Source organism: Sardina pilchardus, chromosome 8 (genome assembly GCF_963854185.1).
Source record: "Sardina pilchardus chromosome 8, fSarPil1.1, whole genome shotgun sequence".
In the NCBI taxonomy this organism is placed as follows: domain Eukaryota; kingdom Metazoa; phylum Chordata; class Actinopteri; order Clupeiformes; family Clupeidae; genus Sardina; species Sardina pilchardus.
The window spans coordinates 14,001,527-14,025,057 of record NC_085001.1 but is presented as its reverse complement, the minus strand read 5'-3'; the positions used below and the strand labels follow the sequence as shown (position 1 = coordinate 14,025,057).

Sequence of the window (23,531 nt, the reverse complement as noted above, 5' to 3'; positions counted from 1 at the left end):
CCCCCTGCTGGGCATAATGGGGTTTGTCTTGAGAATTGAACACGATGTGAGGGCAGGCAAAACAAGCATTAGTGCATATTGTACAGAGAGGCGATTCCACATGCTTTACATAAAATAATAATAAAAAACATATACATAGAAAAATTAATTAAAAAAACTGCAACATGCTAGAGCAATTATTGTATGTAAATCGAAAGCACATACTGTAAAATGACTTAAAACATTCGAAAATTGATTTAAAAATAGAGTTATGCAGCATAAAAACTATATGGAACTTCACCATGTTTTGGACACTGCATAGTCAGCCTGAGCCCATGAATACCATGGAGACCTACTTGGTTTATATTCTTTGAACATGACACATATTCTGGGCCCATCCCGGCTTAGTAGCATCACTTCGTTACTGCAATAGTCTGTCAGGATCTGGAAACCTGTGTAAAAATTGAGAGCGTAAATGATAAGAGAATCTCTTGGTCTTCTTGGGACACCAAGCCTTTGATTCTGGATATATTCATAGATTATATGAAGGCTGTCTCGGTGATAGCTTTGATATGGCTGGTAAAAGTTAGATATGAGGCTATTAGCACAGCAAGATTTCAGACCGGTCTTTTGAAATCCCAATAAAATTTCAATTGACAGCGATGCCTTTAAAACTCTGACTTACTATAGCCTATGGATAGTTATGTGGTTATAATACTGTCATAGAATGATCTGTAGCCTAATGATAAAGAGAAGAAACATTTTTTAAATTTAAATGACAAAATTCCAGATATTATCACCAAGAATGAATGAACAACATCATTATAAAACTGGAAAAAAAAAATAGGCTATATATACACCTGAGCTGAGCTGATGGTCACTTCAAAAAGCTGACAATTAGTAGCAGGTAGCCAAGGCACGCACATGTGAAAAGATTAATCGAGCTCTGGATTTTGTCTTTCTAACCTTCTTTAGGCCTATATGTTATTCAAACAAACATCTAGGCTGCACTACATGCTAGGCGCGCGCGCGCGTGTGAGAGAGAGTGTGTGGGTGTGGATCCGTGTGCATGTAGCCTATGTATGTGTGTTTGAGAGAGAGAGGGAGCTATTGCGTATGAGAAAGAAGTGCTGTCTGGGATGCCAAAAATGTTTTCACTGCATTTCCCTGCATTCAACGTCCCTGCCAGCCGAGGGAGTCTTGTTTCATAGTTAGTGAGCTATTCAAGCTGTACTCGAGAGATTGTATTGCACCCCCTTCTCTAGTGGCCGGAAGCGGGATGTGATGTAAAAATCACATTGAAACTTTTTTTTTTCCTTGAGTGTGCACATCTCCCGATGTATTGTAAAACAACGAGGAAGATCACTTTACTTGAATATTTTCCGAAGTTTTTAACTGGGTTTTGTACCTTGATGCAGCTTCGACAAAGATAAACCACTGTCGGAATCCCGTCAAGATCCCAAAATCAGGTAATCGATCATATTGACTGCAGGCCACAGGACGAGTTTGAACAGACAAAAGTTGTTCCTCTGCTGTTGATGTTGGCCTCTTTGTTACAGTTGGAATACCGAAACAAAGAGCATTATGGACAGCGCGTGTTTGTAATAAAGTCACATTGCCTGAACAGCTGTTGAATGTACACTGTGCATCGTTTAAACAACTTTGCAAGTACGAAATAGCTAAACTGACGAGTGAGTTTATAGTTTTACGGAAAAGAGAGTCTCTGGTTAATCGAAATATGCTACTTTTAGATGAATCTGTTTCAGCCCTCTCTGCTATTTTCATTGTCTTTATGACTCTCGTAGTGTGTTGTGTTGGGTAGTTGAAAAGTACCGTTACGAATCACGAGCTTCATTGTACCCAAGTGATAGCCACATCTTTGTTTTTTTGGCATTGCAGTGGTCGGATTTGGCGAGTGACGTTAGCGATAATTTAACGGGACAACGGTGTCACATGGGTATTTATTGTTAGTCTTTGAAACATGTCCATGCCCATCTGGACACAGGCAAGCAAGGCCATAACGCCTAACGATTCTCATTAGGTTTTCTCCATACTTTAGCTGAACTTTCCCCAGTGTCCCCGTTACCCTAGCCATGCGCGCGCATCTCTAGCGGAGCGCACGCTCCTCCACTTGTAGGCTACCAACCCAAGGCCTCCTCGCCGACGGTCCATCATGGGGTCTGCCTTAACCCGAACCGAGACATATTCGATCTTAAAGATGTTTTACGTATTCATACTGTAATATCAAAGAAACACGGACAGGTATGACCATGCTTAATTGTTATGCGTCAGCAGAGACACTTTATGAACACGACAAGCACAATCGTAGGCCTATGTCATATTTATATTTGAGCCTTATCAGCTGTACAAAATTTAGAGTGTGAGGTGTCAATGTGTACATTTGTGGTCACACACACACACACACACACACACACACACACACACACATTTACCAATAAGTTCAATGTTTTGTATTGTTTCAAACGTGTTATGCCTTTACAATTAAAACACACTGGGTGTAATGTTGGTGATCCACTTTAGCAATATGGCATAACCCAATAACGTCCATGACCTGTGGAGACAACAGACTGCTAGAAATATGAAAGTTGTACTTAAAAGGTAACAAAATACTGGAGAACTGGCCATTCCATACCAGTTAAAATACTAACACCTACTATACTACTGTAATATGGCTGTGGTAGCAGTCAGGGCAGCCATGGCAAATAGAGAGGTGTGTCAGACAGGATGTTATTCTTGGTCTTTCCTCTGGGTTTAGTCATTTTATAGTAATTAGGCTTTCTCTGAGTAAACCAACAGTTCTGTTGTCATTGCTGTACTGATGAAATCAAATGACAAATCATCTAAACAACGCTGTCAATGAGCCCCTGGGATCTTTTTACTTACAAATGATATCTCACAAGGCAAGGATTCAAGGATCCTAATTCCGTACTCTTTCCAACTCATTCTCTAGCTGTTCATCAAGTTCAGGTGTTGTGCTAAAACACTGCAGTGTTTGTACACATGCTTGCTTTTGAAAATGAGAAACATAGTGGCTCAAACTAAGCCCTAAACAATTCCAGCTAAACTGCAGAAGTGCAAAACATAGAAGGGATGGGATGGGTGACGACGGGCTATTGCTAAACTGGGGCGCGTTTCCCAAAATCAATTTCCCATTCCCAACCAACTAAGTTGCTAACAGGTTAGCAACTATGCTTTTGGGAAGCGCACCTCTAAATTGCAGACTGCTTTATGTCAATTCTGAAATGTTAACTTGTCATTTTTGGTCTGTTGTGAAAATGTTTGCCTTGTCGTTGTCCATTTGACATAACCTTGCCACGCCCACCTACATCTTCGTCAGGGAGACTCTAGTCTGGAACACTTTAATTCACCAACGTTTCCATCAGTCGGGAGAGGACATAGTTTCAAAATTGAAAGTGGCTGTGGTAAACGGCAGTAGCAACACCTGCAAAGTGCAAACACAAATAATTATAAACAACATAAATAACAACAATTATAAACAAAGATAGGCCCACATACATTGTTTCCTGACTGGTAATGCTTTTTATCTAAATTAGTTGTTACTGTAAGTCGTGATGCAGTGATGTGCCGAAAACTCTTTCTTCAGGTCCAACTGGTCCCAGAGCCGCTCGTTTTATTCCCATGGACAGTAAAAGAAAAAATGTTTTCCGCTATTCAGAGTAGGAGGCCTGGAGGTAATGTAACGTTACCTTTGATTATATCCGGTGGTGGACGAAGTACACAAATCCTGTATTTGAGTGTGAGTAGAGATACACATGGTTAAATGTTACTCCAGTTTACATTTTCACTTGAGTGGGATTACAAAAGTTCTTGCCTATGTACTTAAGTATCGAGAGTAAAAGTCCTGAAATGTATTATGATTAATACAGTTGCATTTACTATTGTTGAAATGATTCAATACAGCCTATTCATTGAGCCTTTCTTTCAATCAAGGACAAAATCAACTGAGCATTTTTGTATGTAGAAAGAACTAAAAACAATGTGATATCTTGTCTAGATACTTCAAAGTAACCTACTTACATGTACTGTAAGTACACATGCATTTGGACGTTCTTTTCCCCAAAAGGAACATCAGGTGTACTTCAACTGTCAAAAAATGTAGTGGAGTAAAAAGTAACATATTTGGCCTAGAAATGTACTGGAATAAAAGAAAAAAAGTTTAACAAAATTGAAATACTCAAGTAAAGTACAGATACATGAAAAAGCGAGTTAAGTGCAGTAATTGAGTAGATGTACTCAAGTAATGTCCACCACCACTCATTATGTCATCTGGCTGGTTTCAGAGCTACACTAATATTCCGTTAAAATTAGAGAGTTTTTTGTTTTGTTTTTTTAACCCTCTCTAAAACGAAGGTAATGGTGAAAAATTTCACAGACTGTGAAAACCGTCTGACTATGCTAGCAAACATTTTTGAATGAAAAATCTCTTGGGCCTGTGACGTCAGACTTGACCAAAATGTCAGTTTGTAAAGTTCAGACAAAGTAGGAAGTAACATTATGAATCCCTGATCAATGTGATTGGTTAGGCTGAACTAATGATATCCAAGTTAAGCTATGTCTACGCCCGTCACCATGCTGTTGGAAAGGTTTTTGAATTGTAAGTGACCAGACTTCACAAAGTGAGTCTACCTACTTCAGGATTTCTTGTGATAGTGGTCTAAGTCTAAGATCTAAGAAGAAACGTGTAGGGAGAAAATTACAGAATGACTTATAGGAGTATTTTTTCTTGTTCAGTTATGCACATATTAAGATGTATTGCAGACCATTTTCTAGTGAACAGAATCATTGTATTGTGATAGGTTCATTATCATGGACAAAGAATTGAAACAGTATCACAAGTTACTCTGATTCCTGCCCCTTTTGTTGATCGATGCATCTGTAGACAAACCAGCAAGCAAGGCCTATTTGAAGCTGTGCTGAACCGACAGCACTACTACAGCTTTGCCTGTAGTACCTACTGACTACAACCCTATCTGTTGTGCAATGCACTCAGAGTAATACTGTTGACTAAACCATTGCTGTGTTCAGTATTTCAGAATTACATGTTCAGTGTTATTTTTGCTGGTGGTTGTACTGGGGGCTATTCCAAGTATGTGCTTTAGTGATAAACCTGGGCTAGTCAACTCAGTAAGTTGTAAACCTCCTACAACAAGATCCCTATTATTGTTTTGTTAGGCGAATGAAGCCATACAGCTATTCTATTAGGAGGTTTACTACCACTTACTCTGAGTTAACTTACCTAGGTTTGTCACTAAACCACATTCTTGGAATACCCCCCTGTGCTGGTTATATAAAATGTACGGAGTACTAAGGATGCCTATCCATAACCTATGATGAACAAAAATTTGCAGTACAGTAAATGACTTACGGTAGGCTTCAATTTGACAAACTTGACTGTGGTTAGTTGAAATTGTTTTTGTTTTTGTCTGTTTGTTGTTGTTGTTGACAGTGTGTGTGTGTGTGTGTGTGTGTGACTGTGCATCTGTCAAAAGATGGGGCAAGAGGTCACACTTTGAGCAGTACCAGGGCCCTCCTGTGGGGCTTCTAGTCAGATGTTTCATTTTTCAGTCACACATGCATCATGTCAGTGGGGGTCTCAGTTACAGAGCTGTCTCTACCTCTGGTCAGCATAGGTGGAAATGACATAAGTACTGGCTTCCCAAATGCACATTTGGTTTTTGAGTTATCTGAAATGTCTTGGCAGGCTACGCAAACTCCTAAAGGGCGCACGCAGGAGGCTAGAGGAAGATGGTGCTTTCCGTGTTCTTTTCTTTAGTGTGTTTTCACTGTCATTACTTTGTGAATTAAAGATATGAAGGACATTTGTTTGGCACCATCGTCATGTGTTTGTTGTTGTCAAGGAAGTGCTGTTGCCATGTGATCTACAATCCAATCTGCTGTTTGATTCTTCCCCCCCCTCCCCCCTCCAAGATCCACTGTAAGAGCGCTGGCCATGTGAATGCATGTAATTGTACTGTAGTCTCCAAGCCCCCGCTGTAGTGATTTTGGGCTCTTGCCAGGCCTCCCTGGAGGACCATGTGTTGCACATTGTTTATCATGTTGCATAATAAGTAGATTAAGGCCAGCTAGCGCTAGCTCCGGCGCTTGGTGCCGTTGCTCCCAGCGAAAGCGGGCCAAGAGGAGGGAGTCCAGGGCAGGGAGCGTGCTTGGGCTTTGTTCTCGCTGGGCGCTCTGATTTACTTACCTTGGGCAAGCTGCGTCCTGCAATGCAAGCTGCAATACGTCCTCTGTTTGGAATCTGCATTTTTTTTTCTCTTTCCTTTTTTTTCTCCCTCTCTCTTCTCTTCTTTTTTTTTGAGTCGACCTTCTAAAAGTGTTGTGTGGGTGGAGGCTGTGTGTGTGTGTGTGTGTGTGTGTTTGTTGGGGGGGGGGGGGGTCATTGCCTAAAGATGAAGGTATGTGTGTTTATGAGTTTGAGTTTGGTGAGAGTTGTTTTGGAAAAGCGTGCGCCCTCTCCATCTCGTGTTTTGAGCAGACACCCTTTGGTTGTTTGCGTTTGTTTTGCTGCTCTGTTTCCTCGCTGGTCGCACAAGGCCCCTCTGAAAGATGAGCAACGACGCAGGAATCCGATTGCCGAACAGGCCTCGGCTTGTGCCCAAAAATTACATAAACCAGCTGCGACTCTCCCTGTGCTGTTACTTATCGCCCCCCCCCCCACACCACCTTGTCACCCCCGCCCTCTGTAAGCCCCCTCTGCCCCCCCCCACACACACCTCTTCCCTTCCCTCCCCTCCTGTCAACTCTCACTCTGTCCCTCCTGCGTTCCTTTAGGAAAACGCATTGGCTTCTGGCCCCCCTGAGGCAGTAGGTTATCTGTGGTGCCCGGTGAGCTGAAGAAGTCAAAGGCAGGGTCAGGGCGCCTGACACGTGACATGTGGGATGGAATGAGCACACCACTGCTGCTCTCGAGAAAGAAGAGCGAGAGAGAGAGAGAGAGAGAGAGAGAGAGAAAAACACTCATCAGAACCAGTGGAATGCAAGGAGATGGGCTGGGGAATGAAGGGAGAAAACAAGGAGAGAGAGAGAGAGAGAGAGAGAGAGAGAAAGAGAGAAAGAGAGAGAGAATTTTGGACCGCATTCCTCTGTGGGTTGTGTAATGACTGTGAAGTAATGGGACATTAGCCTGGATTTGTAAACTGCTCATTCATTACGGGGGCATTGAGAATGACACTCTTCTCCAAGCACAGTCAGGAACAGGGTGTAACTCTTGTATGCGCCGTGCTCCAAGATGACAATGACCTTGGGGGAATACACTCTAAAAACAACATGTTTTTAAAGCTCTAACCAAACATAGACTGTCTTTGGGATGTGCATTAAATCCAATGACAGCTCCCAATTTTATGGACTTAAAGGACCTCAAATAACCTGGCGATAACAGTGCTAAAACACTTCACCATACTCTGCACACACATACTTTCAGGAGTCATGTCATCCTTCGAGTCAAACCTAGTCTTTTCGCTAAATATGCACCAATTTTTTTTGTTTTAACAATCAGTCTCGGGGTGTATATTTCATTAGCACATGCTGCTCTGTACCTGACCTTCTATGTACCCACAGCTTTTACTTCAGGCGCCCACAGCGCTCTGTCAGAGTATTCTTTAGCGGAGTTGTGCTCGGCCCAGGCCTACAGCCCCAGCGGCATCCCCAGGGGAGTTGTAAGGAGTAAGAGCAATGAAAACCAGAGACGCAGGGAAAGAGAGAGAGGGAGAGGGAAAGAAAGAGTGAGGGTAGGGGGGGGGGGGGGAGAGAATGAGGGTAGGAGAGAGGGAGAGAAGGGGTAACATGATAGAAAGAAACAAAAAAGAAAATAGGTGAAAATAAAAGTGGGTAGAGAAAGGGAGAGAGAGAGAGCAGCGAGTGCAAGCAGGCAGGAGAAAGATGAGCGTCAGCGACTGGAGGAGGAGTGTGTGTGTGTGTGTGTGTGTGTGGGGGGGGGGGGGGGTTGATGAGAGAGTTTGTGGGGGGAAGGGTGAAACAACGAAAGAGAGATTACAGAGCAAAGAAGTCGATGAACCAAGAGGAGAAGAGAGGGGGAAAAAGTTTAGCAAAGACCAGAGAGATACTTGTTAAGATTCTGTGCTTTGTGTCTTGCACCGCACCATCAATGCTTTGTGTGTATTTGCACAAGTTGCTTTAGGCTGTTGTCATGTGATGGTGAAGTTATTGAACTCCTCACAGTAGGCAATGAATGTGAGCCTAGCTGAGGGATATGTGGATATGATTTATTCTGGAACGTTCTCGAAGCCCTCTCAGGTTTATTTTCATATGATAGTAATAGGGGTCACGCAGTCATCTCCAACTGAATTCAGGCTCCACTCCTTCACTCTTACAGAAATTATTCTTTTTTTGCTTCAGGTGAAAAGTGCACTCTGATCACCTGCCATTCCAAATGTTATAAAATGTCAGATTAGCTGTGCTCACTACATCAATTTCAGTGTTTTTGAAGATCGTTTTTCCCTTTTCTCTCTCCAGAGATGTAGTCTCTGTCCAAGTCTGCTCGCAGACATCCAAGGCTCACCATGCTGTTTTTCCTGCTGCTGGTGATACAAACCAGTGCCAATGCCCAGATAGATCCAGGTGAGGACCAATCACAGATGCTACATACATAGCACCTGTACTACTACCAAAATAATAACAATAATAATACTAATAATTATAATGCATTTTATTTGTAATTATAATGCACTTTTCATCATTGATCTCAAAGTGCTACAGGTTAAAAAACAAGAATAAGATAAGCAGTTTAATGGGGAAAAAAAGGTTTAAGAACATCGAAATTATTACTTACTTACTTAAATGATGAATTACTGTTAATTATAAACTATTATGTTACAAAACTATAAAGCTTCCCTAGTTCTTAGAATGATTTAAAACTGATCTGTATGATTTATATGCAAAAATTCACTATTGAAATAATATCCTTTTCATTTATGTTGCCTTTGTTATTTCATATAGACTTATATTCTCCCAAATCTCTCTCAACTTTCTGTGAGATCTTCATACTTTTATTCTATTGTGTTTTGTTGTCATATGCATGCAATACTGCTACTAAGCCAAAGCTAAAGTTAAAGCTATTTTATTAATACATGTTATTGTTTGATCAAATTGGCATGTTAACTGATGTTACATTCTGCCAAAGAACTTGGTTGACCTCATGCTCACAATCAGTTTGCGGTTGTCTCGTTGCAGCACATTGCCGATACCCTCTTGGGATGGAGGATGGTCGAATCAAAGATGATGACATCACTGCCTCCAGCCAATGGTATGACACCACTGGACCCCATTATGCCAGGTAAGGTCTGACTAACTGTGGGAGTACTGAGTATGGATGACTGTTATCTTTGGGAAAGCTAAGGTTCTTGTTCAAACCTTTTTTGCTGTCAAATTATATTTTAATAGGTTACCCTAGCAACAATAGTGTGCTAATTACCCTCTCTTCCGGCTCCCCGGACACTTCTTATTTGCCTCCTAATCTTTTATGCCACTGGGCATTTTCCATATTCCAACTCCTACTTCACGGGGCCTTGTCTTCCTGTCTTTGTGTATGTTTCCTCTCTTTCTCTCTCTTTCTCTCCCTCTCGCTCTCTCTCTCTCTCTCTTGGCATTTGTCTCAATCTTTCTGCTCGGTCCTGTTACCTCTGTCAACCCCTCTGCCCCTCCGATCTCTGCCTTTGCTCCCAGGTTGAACAGGGAGGAGGGGGACGGGGCATGGTGCCCGGCCGGTCTCCTGGAGCCCACAGATGTTCAGTACTTGCAGCTGGATCTGCGCCAGCTGACATTCCTCACAGTCGTTGGCACCCAGGGCCGCTATGCCCGCAACTCTGGTAACGAATTCGCCCGCTTGTACCGCTTAGACTACAGCCGGGACGGTCATCACTGGATTTCCTGGAAAAACCGCCTTGGTGACAAGGTACGGTGACAGGTTCTTTATGCCTTTACTGCCGTTGAGAAGAATTGCAGTGTTGTCAAGTTTCAGGTTTTTGGCGTTCGGTTCGGACATTTTTATTGAAAGCAAAATGCAAGCTTGTTTCCCAAAAACTTGTCCGTGTGTGATAAATTTGAATTTGATGCCAGCAACACATTTTAAAAAAAGTTGGGATAGGGCCAATAAAAGTCTGGAAAAGTTGTGTAATGCTAAAGAAAACGCAAAGAGGAACATCTCATAACTAATAAGCTTAACTGGTACACTGAGTAGGTATAACGTGAGCATTCCAGGGAGGCAGTATAAGTATAAAGATGCGGCAGTATTCATTAACCCGTGACAAACTATGTGGGCAAATGATGAAGCAATAAAGGGGTAGTGCTCCTTAACATGAAATTGTAAAGAATATGGAGATTCCATCATGTATAGTACATAAAATCATTCAAACGTTCAGAGAATCCAGAGACATCTTTGTATGCAAGGGCCGGACTGAACACTATTGATGGCTCCAGATGGCTCTGCATTGGAAAAAAGTCTGATAACTATTGTCTATGAATTCAGTTTGACGCATCATTCACAAGTGCGGGTTAAAACTACTGTGCCAAGAAGAAACCATACGTAGACATGATCCAGAAATGCCTCTGTCTTATCTGGGCCTGAGCGCATTTAAGATGTACCCAGATGAAGTTGAAAACTGTCCTGTGGTTAGACCCATCAAAATCTGCAATTCTTTTCAGAAATCATGGACTCCGCATCCTCTGGGCTTAAAAAGGAGAGGGACTAGTCTGGCTATCACCATACCACGCTCAATCTTTTAAAATTGCACATTAGTACCATAATTTCCCGACTATTAGCCGCAGCTTATACACTGATTTTGCTAAATTTCTTCAGCTATGAGGTAAATACAGGGGGGCAGTTAATATGGTGTTAATATGGTTTTGTTTCTTTTAACTTGCATAAAACACTGTCCTGCGGCTTATACACAATGCGGCTTATATACGGGAAATTACTGTATGGGGACTCTTTGCGCTTTATTTCAAGTCCAAATTGGCCGGCAAGTCAGGCAGGGTTCACCCAGCCTAGAGAGGGACCATCCAACTTCTAATTAATGCATCTATGATGGTATGGAGGTGCATTAGTGACTATGGCATGCGAAGCTGGCACACATGTGACCTATATATATATATACACTATAATATATATTGTTTTATCAATGAAAAGTTAGACTGTGAGTTACTTCTTTCCTATACTATGATACTGTGACACATTGCATGAGAGACCTAATTTCAGCCTCTCATACCAGGCAGTACCAGGAGCACCTGGTACCTCACTGAGTAAAAGCTTGACAGATCCAGGAATACGACTGAGTGGTTAGCTTTTGACTGACGGCTCGTAAGTGACCGCCTAGTGTCCCTAGTTTGGGCGACAGTAACGTTTCATGCATGAGAATCACCCTGACCCGGTTGAAGACAGCACGCTCATGGGACTGAAATAGGAAAGGGAGACACTGGATCAGGCCGTAGTTTGTAACACGAGCTGGGCTGAATGTTGTTTTTTTTAAGTAGTGGGGTAAGCGGAGCCTGCAGATATGTGGTGAAGAACATGCCCGTTGTGGGCGATGAGTTGATGATATGTGAGAGAGCAGAGGTCAGGGAGATAGCGAGCAGGTCTAAATCGCCTCGTGTTGCGCCTAGCACTCCTCGCTCGTTTGCTCAGTTGTCATCTGGTGAGGTATCACAACGTGGAAAAAATCATTGGCTTTCGTTTCCAAATGCGTCGGCTCAGTGGTAGAGCCAACCAGTGACCCTCTCCCAACAGCTACATAGTCAAACAAACAGGAGCTTCAGAATATATACTGTATGTGTAAAATACATTTCACTATGATCAAATCTATCCAATGTACATGTAGCCTATTGGAAACATTTGACACAGAACTTCAGAACAGACCTGAACAGATACAATATTTGTATCTATTATGAATACGAAACATTTGTATCAGATACTGGATTATAATCTTGATATATAATATGAGAATATTATTTTGAAGAACAAAGTTACAGTCAAATATACTCATTGTTTAATGCATGGTATAGTACTGTATGTGCCATACATGATGTGAATATAAGCATGTAGGCCAGATAGTGTATTTTTGCAATACCCTCGAGTAATAGACATAACCGAGCTGGACTGTCTTGCTCTCTTCATTAAGAGTCCACCTGCGCCCTGCCAAACTCTCTGCGGAGCGTTCTGGAAACGTGTTGCCTTCCTCCCGCTGAACATCTGTTTCCTGGGCTCCTTTGTGTAGCGCTCCATTAGTCGGTCCAGCTCCCCCCAATTAGAGATTTATGATGCGATATTATCAACTCATGAGTGCGCTGCTGAGGTCACTCTCGCTTAATTTCCTCCCGCTAGGTGATCAACGGCAACGACAACGCCTACACGTCCGTGATTAAAGATCTGCACCCGCCCATTATCGCGCGTTACATCCGGGTCATCCCCGTCACCACCGCGCCAACCACCGTGTGCATGAGGGTGGAGCTTTACGGATGCCCTTGGACTGGTGAGAGCCGACCGCACCAACACGTTCTCTTTTCTCCATCAGTCGGAGTGGTTCTAAGCTATGTGCAATGTTTACTTAAAGGGGGTTGAACATTTTTTCTTGTGTTTGCTGAAATAATGACATCATGTCCATGGCGGAGAAAATCAGAAAGACAAGAGATCAGAGACTGTAACACATATGTTGTTATTCTTTCACTCAAGAAGGACTTTTTTCTTCTTTGATTAAGGCTCTGTAGTCATTAGTTTGAATCAAATAAGTACATGCAATATCGTACTTCTGAAAGAGTTGTTATGAAAAGTTCAGATTTCTTTTGTGAAAAATGAGAGGTTTTTCATTAACCCGCCTGTCTGTCAATATGTTGCGTGTTTCTTTGGCTTCTGATTTCTTTGTTTCTGGTGTTGCCATGGACACCTTCCATGGTGTGGAGGTGGTGATGCATATGAATAAGACCTGCCCTCTAGTGGTCCCCTTGTGTACTCAGGCAGAATGATTTGTTATGAGTTATGACATGATCAAACTGTCACACAATTCTTTGGGTTGGAGCTGTGGCCACGGAGTAATTAGACTCAGTGTAGACAAAACAAAAATATCCCCTTTTGGAGCCAGTGAAATTGTGCTGCTGGAGAGTGTGATGTCTACCAGAACCTCAAACTTAGTACCCCCTTTCACTTGGTTTCCCTCTCTTACTCAATAACTAGTATTCTCTCTCTCTCTCTCTCTCTCTCTCTCCTTTTTTCTTCTCTTTCATTTGCTACTTGTATCTCACACACTCCCCCTCTCTATGTCTCGGTCACCCTCTGCCCCTAACGTGCTCCCTGTAGATGGTTTGACAGCGTACAGTGCTCCGGAGGGTCAGGTGATGATGGCCCCTGGATATCCCGTTGCCACGCTCAATGACTCCACTTACGATGGCGTCTTCGAACGCAGGTATGTGGCCACATGCTGCTGTCACACACACGCACACACACACACACACACACATACACACACACACACACACACACACGCATGCACACCCTCACACACACACACACACACACATGCACACACACACGCACACACACACACACACATAAACACAGGCAGACTGAGCTGTTTACCCTGCCATAATGTTCTCCCTCGCTTTGGGCTACAATTACAATATTAGACTATCCAAACCACACCACAAACAGATCTGACATGCGATCCAAAACCGCTTCTGTTGCTACATGCAATTCTGTGCCACCATGATAGGCACCAAAAGCATCACTGACATTCATCCTCCTTTTCACAGAAAACTGAGTGGAGGCCTGGGCCAGCTGACCGACGGCGTGATCGGGCAAGACGACTTCCTGGTCACCCACCAGTACAGCGTGTGGAACGGCTACGACTACGTGGGCTGGAAGAACGACAGCCTGGGTCCTGGATACGTGGAGATGGCGTTCGAGTTCGACAGGCAGAGGAACTTCACCTCCATGAAGGTCAGGAAGACGCCGTGGACGTTTCAAGCTACTATGTCTAATATTCACTTCTATATTTCACTGATCTTTAGAGTTTTTTGTTTACTTTTTTTTGTTGTCATTCCATGGTTTGACCGCAGTGGCTGCTTGTGATGTAGGGCATGATGGATTATTACAGTAACTGCATTCTTTGCGGTTAACATGTCTTTCATAATCTTGTGGCAAAAACATGAAAGTAAACACGTCTCATAAAAAGCTTGCTTATTAAACTATTCATGTCGCAGACGATCCTCATGTGCTAAGTTCACTCTTAACAAATAACTTATGATCAGAGGGGGAAAAAAAACATTAAAAATGGGTTTATGTCACCGGCAACTTCATAATCGACCAAGGAAGTTAGTTTAAAAAGACACTTTTGAACTTTCTTTGTTTTGATCTGATTTTGAGTGAATCTGTGATCTGTCGGTGTCCAAGTGACATCTCCTTGTCCCTCCGTGCAGGTGCATAGCAACAACATGTTCTCTCGGGGGGTGAAGATCTTCTCCTCGGTGGAGTGCTGGTTCAAGTCACGGCTCATTGCCGCCCACTGGGAGCCGGAACCAGAGGAGTTCCGCACCGTCCTGGACGACCGGAACCCCAGCGCCCGCTACGTGACGGTGCCCCTGGCCCGGCGCATGGGCAGAGCGATCCGCTGCCGATTCCACTTTGCCGACACGTGGATGATGTTCAGCGAGATCTCCTTCCTGTCTGGTAAGGTTGCGCAGGTCACACACAATTTTAGAAGGAATTGCTCTCTCAATGCATGCTTAGACAAGCCCGGCAGTAGAGAATCCTAAGGTTTTTTTGTAAATCTAAGTAGCTCCAGACATATAATTTCAGGCTGAGTTAATAAGGTCTCTGTGGGGAAACTCTAAAAGGTTTTTCAACTAGAAGCATTAAACAATGATAGCTATGATAATGTAGGCAGACCGTCATAGAATTGGTGACATGTGGAATGGACCTCTACTGTCGTTACTATGACTATGACTTGGTTCGTGTCAGTGATCTGTCCTTTCTCTCCTCAGACAAAGATGTGATCCCTCCTCAGACCACAACTGTCACAACACCATCTTGGCCCAAGAATCCCAACTCTTTGCCTACCACACTGAAACCTGGTAAATGAACAAACCTATTCACTCACCAGTAGGTCAGAGTATCTCTTCTTTGCTGACTTCACTCTAAATACCTTTGGGCAGCGGCAGCACAATAGTAATGTGCTATCACCGCTGTTTGGCGGACCTCCATTTGGGTATCATGGGTTTAATAAAGTGGTGGTGATGGATCAGCCTATCTCAGAATGACAACCCTGATAGAAGTTCTCACTAGACTCAGTTCAAATTGCTTGCCGTGTCTCTGAGGTTATCCAATTACTCTAAACTTGAGCGGTCTATTGAAGTCCTGCTCCTGTGTGACCGACCGCTTTGTGTGTGTCTGCATAGTGACGACCCCGTGGCAGAAGACGGACGCGCCCGAGGAGAGCAACACCTCCATCCTCATCGGTTGCTTAGTGACCATCATCCTCCTGCTGGTGGTGATCATTTTCCTGATCCTCTGGTGCCAGTACGTGTGCAAGGTGCTGGAGAAGGTGGGTGTGCGAGAGGATAACAGGTTCACCATGTGTGCATTTTTAAAAAAAATAAAATTCAGTTTTGCATTAACCTGCATGTGGCACCCAGTTAGAGGGACACATTTCAGTGTCAAGATACCAGTTTGAAATGGCAGCACTAGTAAAAACAACCTATGTTAAAGGAGCACTCCACTGTTTTTTCATATCAAACTACATTATTCCATTAACTAAGACGGGTTGATACATACCTCTCGTGTTTCAATCCGTTTCAAGGCTCTGACGCGCAGCACTACTTTGATAGCACTTAGCTAGCCCAAGGGAATAACGTAGTTTGATATGAAAAAACGGTGGAGTGTTCCTTTAAGCATGATGCCACAATCAAACAAACTGAAGCTCTTATTGTTTAGGTTCAGCAAAGCTTTGCACCAATAAATACGCCTTCTGAATGTCATTGTTTTTTTTTTTTTTTAAATCCCGTCAGGCCCCACGCCGCATCCTGGAGGAGGAAGTGACGGTGCGGCTCTCCTCCAGCAGTGACACCATCATCCTGCAGACGCCCCCGGTGCCCCCGCGCGCCTCCCAGCCCGACCCCCCCTACGAGAGGGTCTTCCTGCTGGACCCTCAGTACCAGGATCCGGCGGCACTGAGGAGCAAGCTGCCCGAGGTGTCGCAGAGCGCCGAGGCCTCGGGTGAGTGAGGAAAGGGGAAGCGCTCCGCAGATAAATATAGTCAGTGGCTCATCTCAGCTTTTCAGAACGCTCCTCCCTAGACAGAGGGGCATCAAAGTTGGACTCGTTCTCACAGAATCATGATTTGGAGAACCTTTAACTTCCTATTCCTATTCCTATAACTTCTTTTTAGGTTGTGTATTTGAATGTCCTTAGTCAGCTGAAGTAGTTCTAATGGAATTTTTTAAACGAATGTTTAAAAAAAATCGCTTCGTTGCTTCATGTGTGGTGTTCACTAGCATTTGTGCCAGTGTTACCACTGCAGGGCCGAAGGCAGAAAATTATGAGTTTGTTTTTAGTTGTTTTGTTTTATTTTGACTTTTTATCACTCTCAAGATGATTGAAAAATGTAGACATGTAAACCCAGAGGGATGTTTTGATAACAACATTCTGTTTACTGTGGTGTGGTTGTGGGAATGGTAGACGTCTGTCTCAAGATATACTGTAAAAATGCCCCCTTTGTGGTCCTCATAGTGGTCGACAAGCCTTGTATTACACTGCATATTTCACATGTACTGTATAGAGTCTGAATGTAGTGACCATGTTATACTACATTGGCTATATACAGTACAGTGCACCAGTCTGGAGATCCATTATAGCACCGAAGTCAGCAAAACAACCAGCTCAGTTGTCTTACAGTATGTTTGAGCCTGCATGGGATTCTTTGTCTGGAATGGATGCCACTTTCCTGTCTGCATATTTTTTATTTCTCCGCAGACACTTCTGGACAGTGTGCCAGATTTGTCCCTGCATTCTGCCTGTTCTTTACTTATTGAATTGATAATCCCTCAAGAATGTTTCAGAGGACATGCAAGAATGCAGTGCATGCTGACAAAAAGCTTGAGTTTCTCTCTCCCTCCCTCTTTTCTCTCTCCCTCTCTTTTCTCTCTCTCTCTCCATCCCTTACCCTGCCAAATGCCCTCTGCCCAGTCCCTCTTGCCCTCTAGCTTGTAATGCTGTTTCTGACCTCTTCCTGAAACTTCAGTGCATGACACATTCCCTGTCTCATGGTAAGACCCTACTGCTATACTTCTATGTCTTTTCTTCTTTAGTGCGTTAAATCATCCTTTACAGTTAGCTCTTCTTGGTTAAGCTATCGTGGTTATTAAATGGGAGAAATAATGCTCGTTACTTTTATCGTATGTTATATTGTATCGTATTGTATAATCTCTCACTGTCTCTCGATTTGTTCTTTTTTACTCTACTGCCGTTTCTCTCTCTCTCCCTCTCTCTCTTCCTCTCCACCTCTCTCTCTCAATCCCTCTCTCTCGCCCTCTCTCTCCCTCTCTCTCTCTCTCTCTCTCTCCCTCTCTCCCTCTCCTCCTGCAGGCTTTGGGGGCGGCTACGCGGAGCCCGACGTGACCCAGTGCACTCCTCACCAGTGCTTCCAGAGCAGCGTGCCGCACTACGCCGAGACCGACATCGTCAGCCTGCAGGGGGTGACCGGCAGCAACATGTACGCCGTCCCGGCCCTGACCGTCGACTCGCTCACGCGCAAGGACATCTCCGTGGCCGAGTTCCCACGGGAGCAACTTATCTTCCGCGAGAAGCTGGGAGAGGGACAGTTTGGGGAGGTGAGGACAGAACGCCACCCCCACACAGTCTCACACACACACACACACACACACATACACACACACACACACTTACACACACACACATAATTGACTATTTTCTCAGATGAAATCGCCCCACTGACTTGTCCAGTGGTGACGGTGGTGTGTTTCCTCTCCCACTCGTGCACTTTTCTTGACCTGCCCATTCACGTTAACAATACCTCATATAAACAGATATCAAGTTGATGCAAGAATGTATCTAATAAAATGAATATTAAATCTGAACCTCTTTGTCGTCACTCGGAGCCCATAACTCCTCTTACAGCTGGCTCAGCCAGAGACGTTTATGTAATGACGAACTCAAGAGGTTTCACAAACACACAGTAATGAGACCTTGCTCGGGAATATGTACCAGCAGGATATTGCTCTGCACTCCCCCCCCCCCCCCCCCCCCCGTCTTTTCTGTTCTCCTAAAGTCGTTCATCACTTTGATGAATGCCTGCTTTAATGAGCCTCACATCATTTGGCCCTGTCTGACCTGGGGTCAGTGGGATTGGGATAAACGCCTTGTCGCTCTGTGTCCTCAGGTCCACCTGTGTGAAGCGGAGGGGCTGTTGGAGTTTTTGGGAGAGGGTGCCCCCCTGCCAGAGATGGACGACAGGCCAGTGTTGGTGGCCGTCAAGCAGCTGAGACCGGACGCCACTAGTACTGCCAGGTCTGTCAGCCTGTCAGGGTTCTTCGGCGTTGTTAAAGCAAATTTTTATAATATGTGACCTTGTTTTGTTTTAGCGTGTCATATTTACACCTACTGGTAAAAATCAGTGTTAGAATGCATCCAGTGCCTGTTAACAGTATTTAAATAGCTGGTTTACACAATAAATTAATGGACCATTCCTTGGTGAGACATTTACTTCCACTGTATTTATCATGCTGTATTTGCACTGAGATCGTGACCACTGATTAGCTCACTAACCGTTTCGTCATCCTCTCGTGGTGTTGGCAGGAACGACTTCCTGAAGGAGATTAAGATCATGTCCCGACTCAACGACCCAAACATCATCCAGCTGCTGTGTGTGTGTGTGAGCTCGGACCCGCTCTGCATGGTCACCGAGTACATGGAGAACGGCGACCTCAACATGTTCCTCTGCCAGAGGGAGATGGAGAGCACGCTCACCCACGCCAACAACATACCCTCCGTCAGGTACGTTCCGCACACCCCGGGCCATGACTTTTTGGAATTAATGATCCAAAATAATAACAACGTAATCTACAAAGTAGACATAATCTACAATCCAGGGGTGAAATGACATACTGATAAATACACGTAATTGAGGTATTAAGCGCATTTGGATTTCTTTGGTTTAATGCCATAGATAAGAGGGTTGATTTAAGACAGGCCATTTATACACACACTTAAAAGCAATCGGAGTTGTACAAAAGGGCTTTCCATTTAAGATGAACTCTCTTGGCGTCGATGTATTGCAGTGGGCAGTGACAACTTGAAAGTCAACTTTCAAGTTTGGCAAAAAGATTTTTTAATAGAAAAGCCCTTTGCAGAACCAAACAAACTTCAAACAGACGTCTTAGTGATTGTAGTGCAGAATGTTCATTTTATCTTCCTTGCGTTTCTGTGCCCCACAGCACGTCGGACCTCTTGCACATGTCAGTGCAGATTGCCTCTGGCATGAAGTATCTGGCCTCTCTCAACTTTGTGCATCGGGACCTTGCTACGCGCAACTGTCTCCTGGACCGCCGGCTCACCATCAAAATCGCCGACTTCGGCATGAGCCGCAATCTCTACAGCAGTGACTACTACCGCATCCAGGGACGGGCTGTCCTGCCTATCCGCTGGATGGCTTGGGAAAGTATTCTACTGGTGAGTGAAGATCTAGGAGTGTGTGTCTGTGTTTTTGTGTGTTTATTTGTGGGCGTATTTGTGTTTTACTGATGGTAAAGTTGTTTGCGCTTTGCCTGTGAGTTTGGCGAACAAGTGAGGAAACATGCATCTGTGGATGTATTGCACTTGCTTCTTAGCTGCCTGTCTGCATGTCTCTGTGTAGCATATGCATGTGTGTGTGAATGTGTCTGCCGCGGGTTTTAGCGTTTTTCTGTTGTCCGCCACCCCCAGGGGAAGTTCACCACTGCCAGTGATGTGTGGGCGTTCGGTGTCACGCTCTGGGAGATTTTCACCTTGTGCAAGGAGCAGCCGTACAGCCTTCTGTCTGATGAACAGGTCATCGAAAACACTGGGGAGTTCTTCAGGAACCAGGGGAGACAGGTACACACAGACCACAACCACAACTTCCACTCGTGAAATAATTCCGTTAATCTGACAGTTTTAAGATGTTTTTGTTTTGTTTTTGTAATTGTTTTGTCATTATTTCCTCCCCCAGATATTTCTCTCTGCCCCGCCGCTCTGTCCTGCCTCTCTGTTTGAGTTGATGATGCGTTGCTGGAGCCGAGACATCGGCGACCGGCCGTCCTTCAACTGCATCTATCAAGCCTTGCGGCCACACGCTAACCCGTGACCCCCTTCGCCAGAACCCACCGTCTCCGGTGAAGGATCCTCTGGACTCCCGAAGGGCGAGGAGGAGGAACAGGAGACGGTCCAGCAATGATGTAGCTTCAGCAGCGCAAGAGGACATGTGTGGGATGGGTGTGTTGACCCGAGTGACGTCCAACGTTTTCCAAACAACAAAAGGAACAAAACAAAAAAACGAACTTGACGTCAACTCGCTGTGGTAACTGCGTTGCGTTGTTGATGCTTAAATCCAAGGACACTTGAGTAATGTTCATTTTGTCTGTCTCTGTAATATGTTTCCTATAAATTGTACCTTTTCACATCCAAGTGTTACAACTGAATCGTTTCGGTTGATACCAAAGGAGAGGGGAGGAAAGGAATGGAGAAGGGGAAAAAGAAAAGACTGAACGCTAGATGGAACAGAGAACCAACAACTGGAGGGCCTGTGGTTATCAAATGTAAAGCACTGCTGTGATTTTGTTTCTTTCCTTTTGCCCATGTTCCTTACCTACCCCCACACTGGAGTATGACTTAGTAATCTTTATATGTTTTATAGTATGTGTGTGTTTTTTTTGTTTGTTTGTTTTGTTTTAATTCTCTGAATATGAATGTTATGCAGGTTAATTTGGATGAGGCTAGACTGGCAGTCTGTGCTCCTAGCTCCAGCAGAACTACTGTCATTGTAGAGTGAAAGCCCTAACGGAGTATAGGGTTGTAGAGCCACAATGGACTGATGTGCAATAGAATGCACTGTGTCTCCCCCCCCCTCACCCCCCCCCCCCCCTAATTGGAATGGGCTGCATTATGGGCTGTATGAACCCCACCTCCCTCCTAACCCAAACATGAAGAGGTGGAATTGTCTCGGCCATCTTAGTTCCATCAGTGCTCCACACATCACACTTAATCCTTGTTCGCGCTTGTTACGTCGTGCATAGCAGAAGACCAACGGTCGAATGGGTCTTTGCACCATCTGTTGGTGTACCGATAGATAGGCCCGTGCTGTTGCCACCAGCACTCTCATTGTGTGCATTGTGCTTCAGTTAGTCTGGTCTGTGAAAGACACTATGAATCCTCAGTGAGGCTCAGCGCCCTCAAGTGGGTACGCTGCTGCAGTAGACTTATCAGAGCATGCGTTGGTGCATGTATTATTTTCATATGGTCCATATTGTAGTTCAGATATTTCGAGAGGTCCTGGTTTTTGCTGGACCTCTTAAAAAGGCACATGGTCTGGGGGAGTTTGAACAATTCGAAGCACATATTACTTTACATACGTATTCCCCTGTATGCTTGTATGCCCTTTCTAACTATAAAAGCTAATGAATTTGTGCTCGTGTTTCATGTTAAGCCTTAATATCCCAAATTGGATGTGCATGTGAGCATTGTTTCAAAGCAATTTCACATTTATAGAAACATGTGAGGCTGCGTTTTTTTTTCCTCCATCTATTGTTGTTTTGTTATGTCTGTGTGATCTTTATCATAATATGATCATTTTTATAGTTCATTTTTACTGTATCTAATTTGCTGTCGTAAGGTATAAAAGACATTGTTGTTAGGGCTGCTGGGACGTGTCACAATCTGGAATGGTGAATGAAGCATTCCTTATAGCGCTGGGATCCAGGCTGAGTGGCAGAGAAGGGTCAGGGAATTTTTGTGTGCGTGCGTTTCTGTTTGGTGCCTGGCATTGCATTCCAATCGGCAACCCTCAGGGCCAGGTTGACCTCTAAACTCAAAGTCTCCCAGTTGCATTTGCTGAAGTGAGCCTGTGGTCTTCTCTATTATCACTGAGTAGAGCCTTGTTTATTCTCTCTCTCTCGATTTGTTTCCATAGCCTTTTTATTTTGTTTTGTTTTGTTCCTCATCTGTTGCAGATGACGTGAGAGCGAGAAGGATGTGTTAGGCTAGGGAGTGCATTATGTGAGCATACAAATGTGCATACACCGTGTGGCTGTGGGAATGTTTTGTATTTGTACTGTGTCTCTGTGTCTGTGTGTGTGTGTGTGTGTGTGTGTGTGTGTGTTTGGGGGGGTTAAAAGGATTTTTGAGTTACGATGACCTTGTGTAGGGTGAGAACGACCCAGCAGCGTCCTCAGTCCTTACTCTCACGTGGATAACAGCTAGTAGTTTCAGTAGTATGTGCAGTCTCAGCACTTGTTTTGAAACTTGTTTTGACTGAATGTGTCATCCCTGATAACCGAGTGACAGGTTGCTCTAAAAACAAACCCACGTGCAGCCTTCTGTAAAGTTTAGCTATACGTACAAATGTTCTGTAGTTCAAGATGCACATCTCTAAGTATCCCCTGTCTGAATATCGGCATATACGTGCATGCAAATTATTGACCATTAGTGTGCAATCATTTTCAGTGTGTGGCGCTTTGTTAACTGAGTGCTTGTCTGTATGAGAGAAAAATGTGTTTCTGTACGCTTGCGTTTGTTTAGATTAAAGTGACTGGTCTCTCCATACCTTACTTTTTCTTTAGCTATAGTTCTATCTCTGCGCTCTGTAGGATGTATGTGACTGTCATGTACATAGTGTAGTCAGAATAGATGTATAGTAATATATTGGGATCTAAGGATGACATTCTTGCACCATCGTGTAACCCCCCTGAGTGTTTCTCATTCTTGTCTCTTATATTAAAAACTAAACCTTGTCTGTAGTTGCTGGATATTTATTTGTGTTTTTGAAACCATAGCTTATCCAACCATCCATCCAACCATACTTTTGTATTGATGCTATAGATGTAAACGCAAATTTCATGAGACCCATTTATTATCAAATTGGTTTAGCCAGAGTTTGCTTCCCCAATTCTTTTTGTACCGGGGGTATCCAGCAAAAAACACTTAGCCTACTTTCAGAGCATATGCACTGTATTTAGGAAATGTTTCAAAGAGATAAAACAAAGTAGGCCTGAATGTGCCGCAGATACTGAAACTAGAGAAAGTCAGCACAAAAGCCATGAAAACAAATATAGGCCTAACAGCAAAATGCTGCATGAAGCCCAAGTCATTCAACACGGGGAATGCCAAAGCAATAGCCTAAGTAAACAAAGAGCTGAAGGTAACACTTTAAAGGGGTCCCCACTAGAGCCTACCTGATTTCTTTCATATTAAACTTAGAAATCATACCGCAGCCTCCAGCCTGCCTGGTAAAATCCCCCCTTGT

At 43.9% G+C, this 23,531-nt stretch overlaps 1 protein-coding gene across 1 annotated transcript; it reads left to right on the top strand.

Moving 5' to 3' along the window:
- The first annotated feature begins 1,273 nt into the window (after positions 1-1,273).
- Positions 1,274-23,025, top strand: ddr2l (discoidin domain receptor family, member 2, like). The gene is made up of 17 exons (XM_062542822.1): positions 1,274-1,448; positions 8,512-8,616; positions 9,229-9,331; positions 9,721-9,949; positions 12,374-12,521; positions 13,343-13,448; positions 13,795-13,981; positions 14,461-14,710; positions 15,025-15,114; positions 15,439-15,584; positions 16,048-16,255; positions 17,624-17,868; positions 18,438-18,565; positions 18,854-19,051; positions 19,492-19,726; positions 19,979-20,128; positions 20,244-23,025. Exons 2-17 carry the CDS (start codon positions 8,559-8,561, stop codon positions 20,376-20,378), a joined length of 2,616 nt encoding a protein of 871 aa, XP_062398806.1. The 5' UTR covers positions 1,274-1,448; positions 8,512-8,558; the 3' UTR covers positions 20,379-23,025.
- Positions 23,026-23,531: the final 506 nt, after the last annotated feature.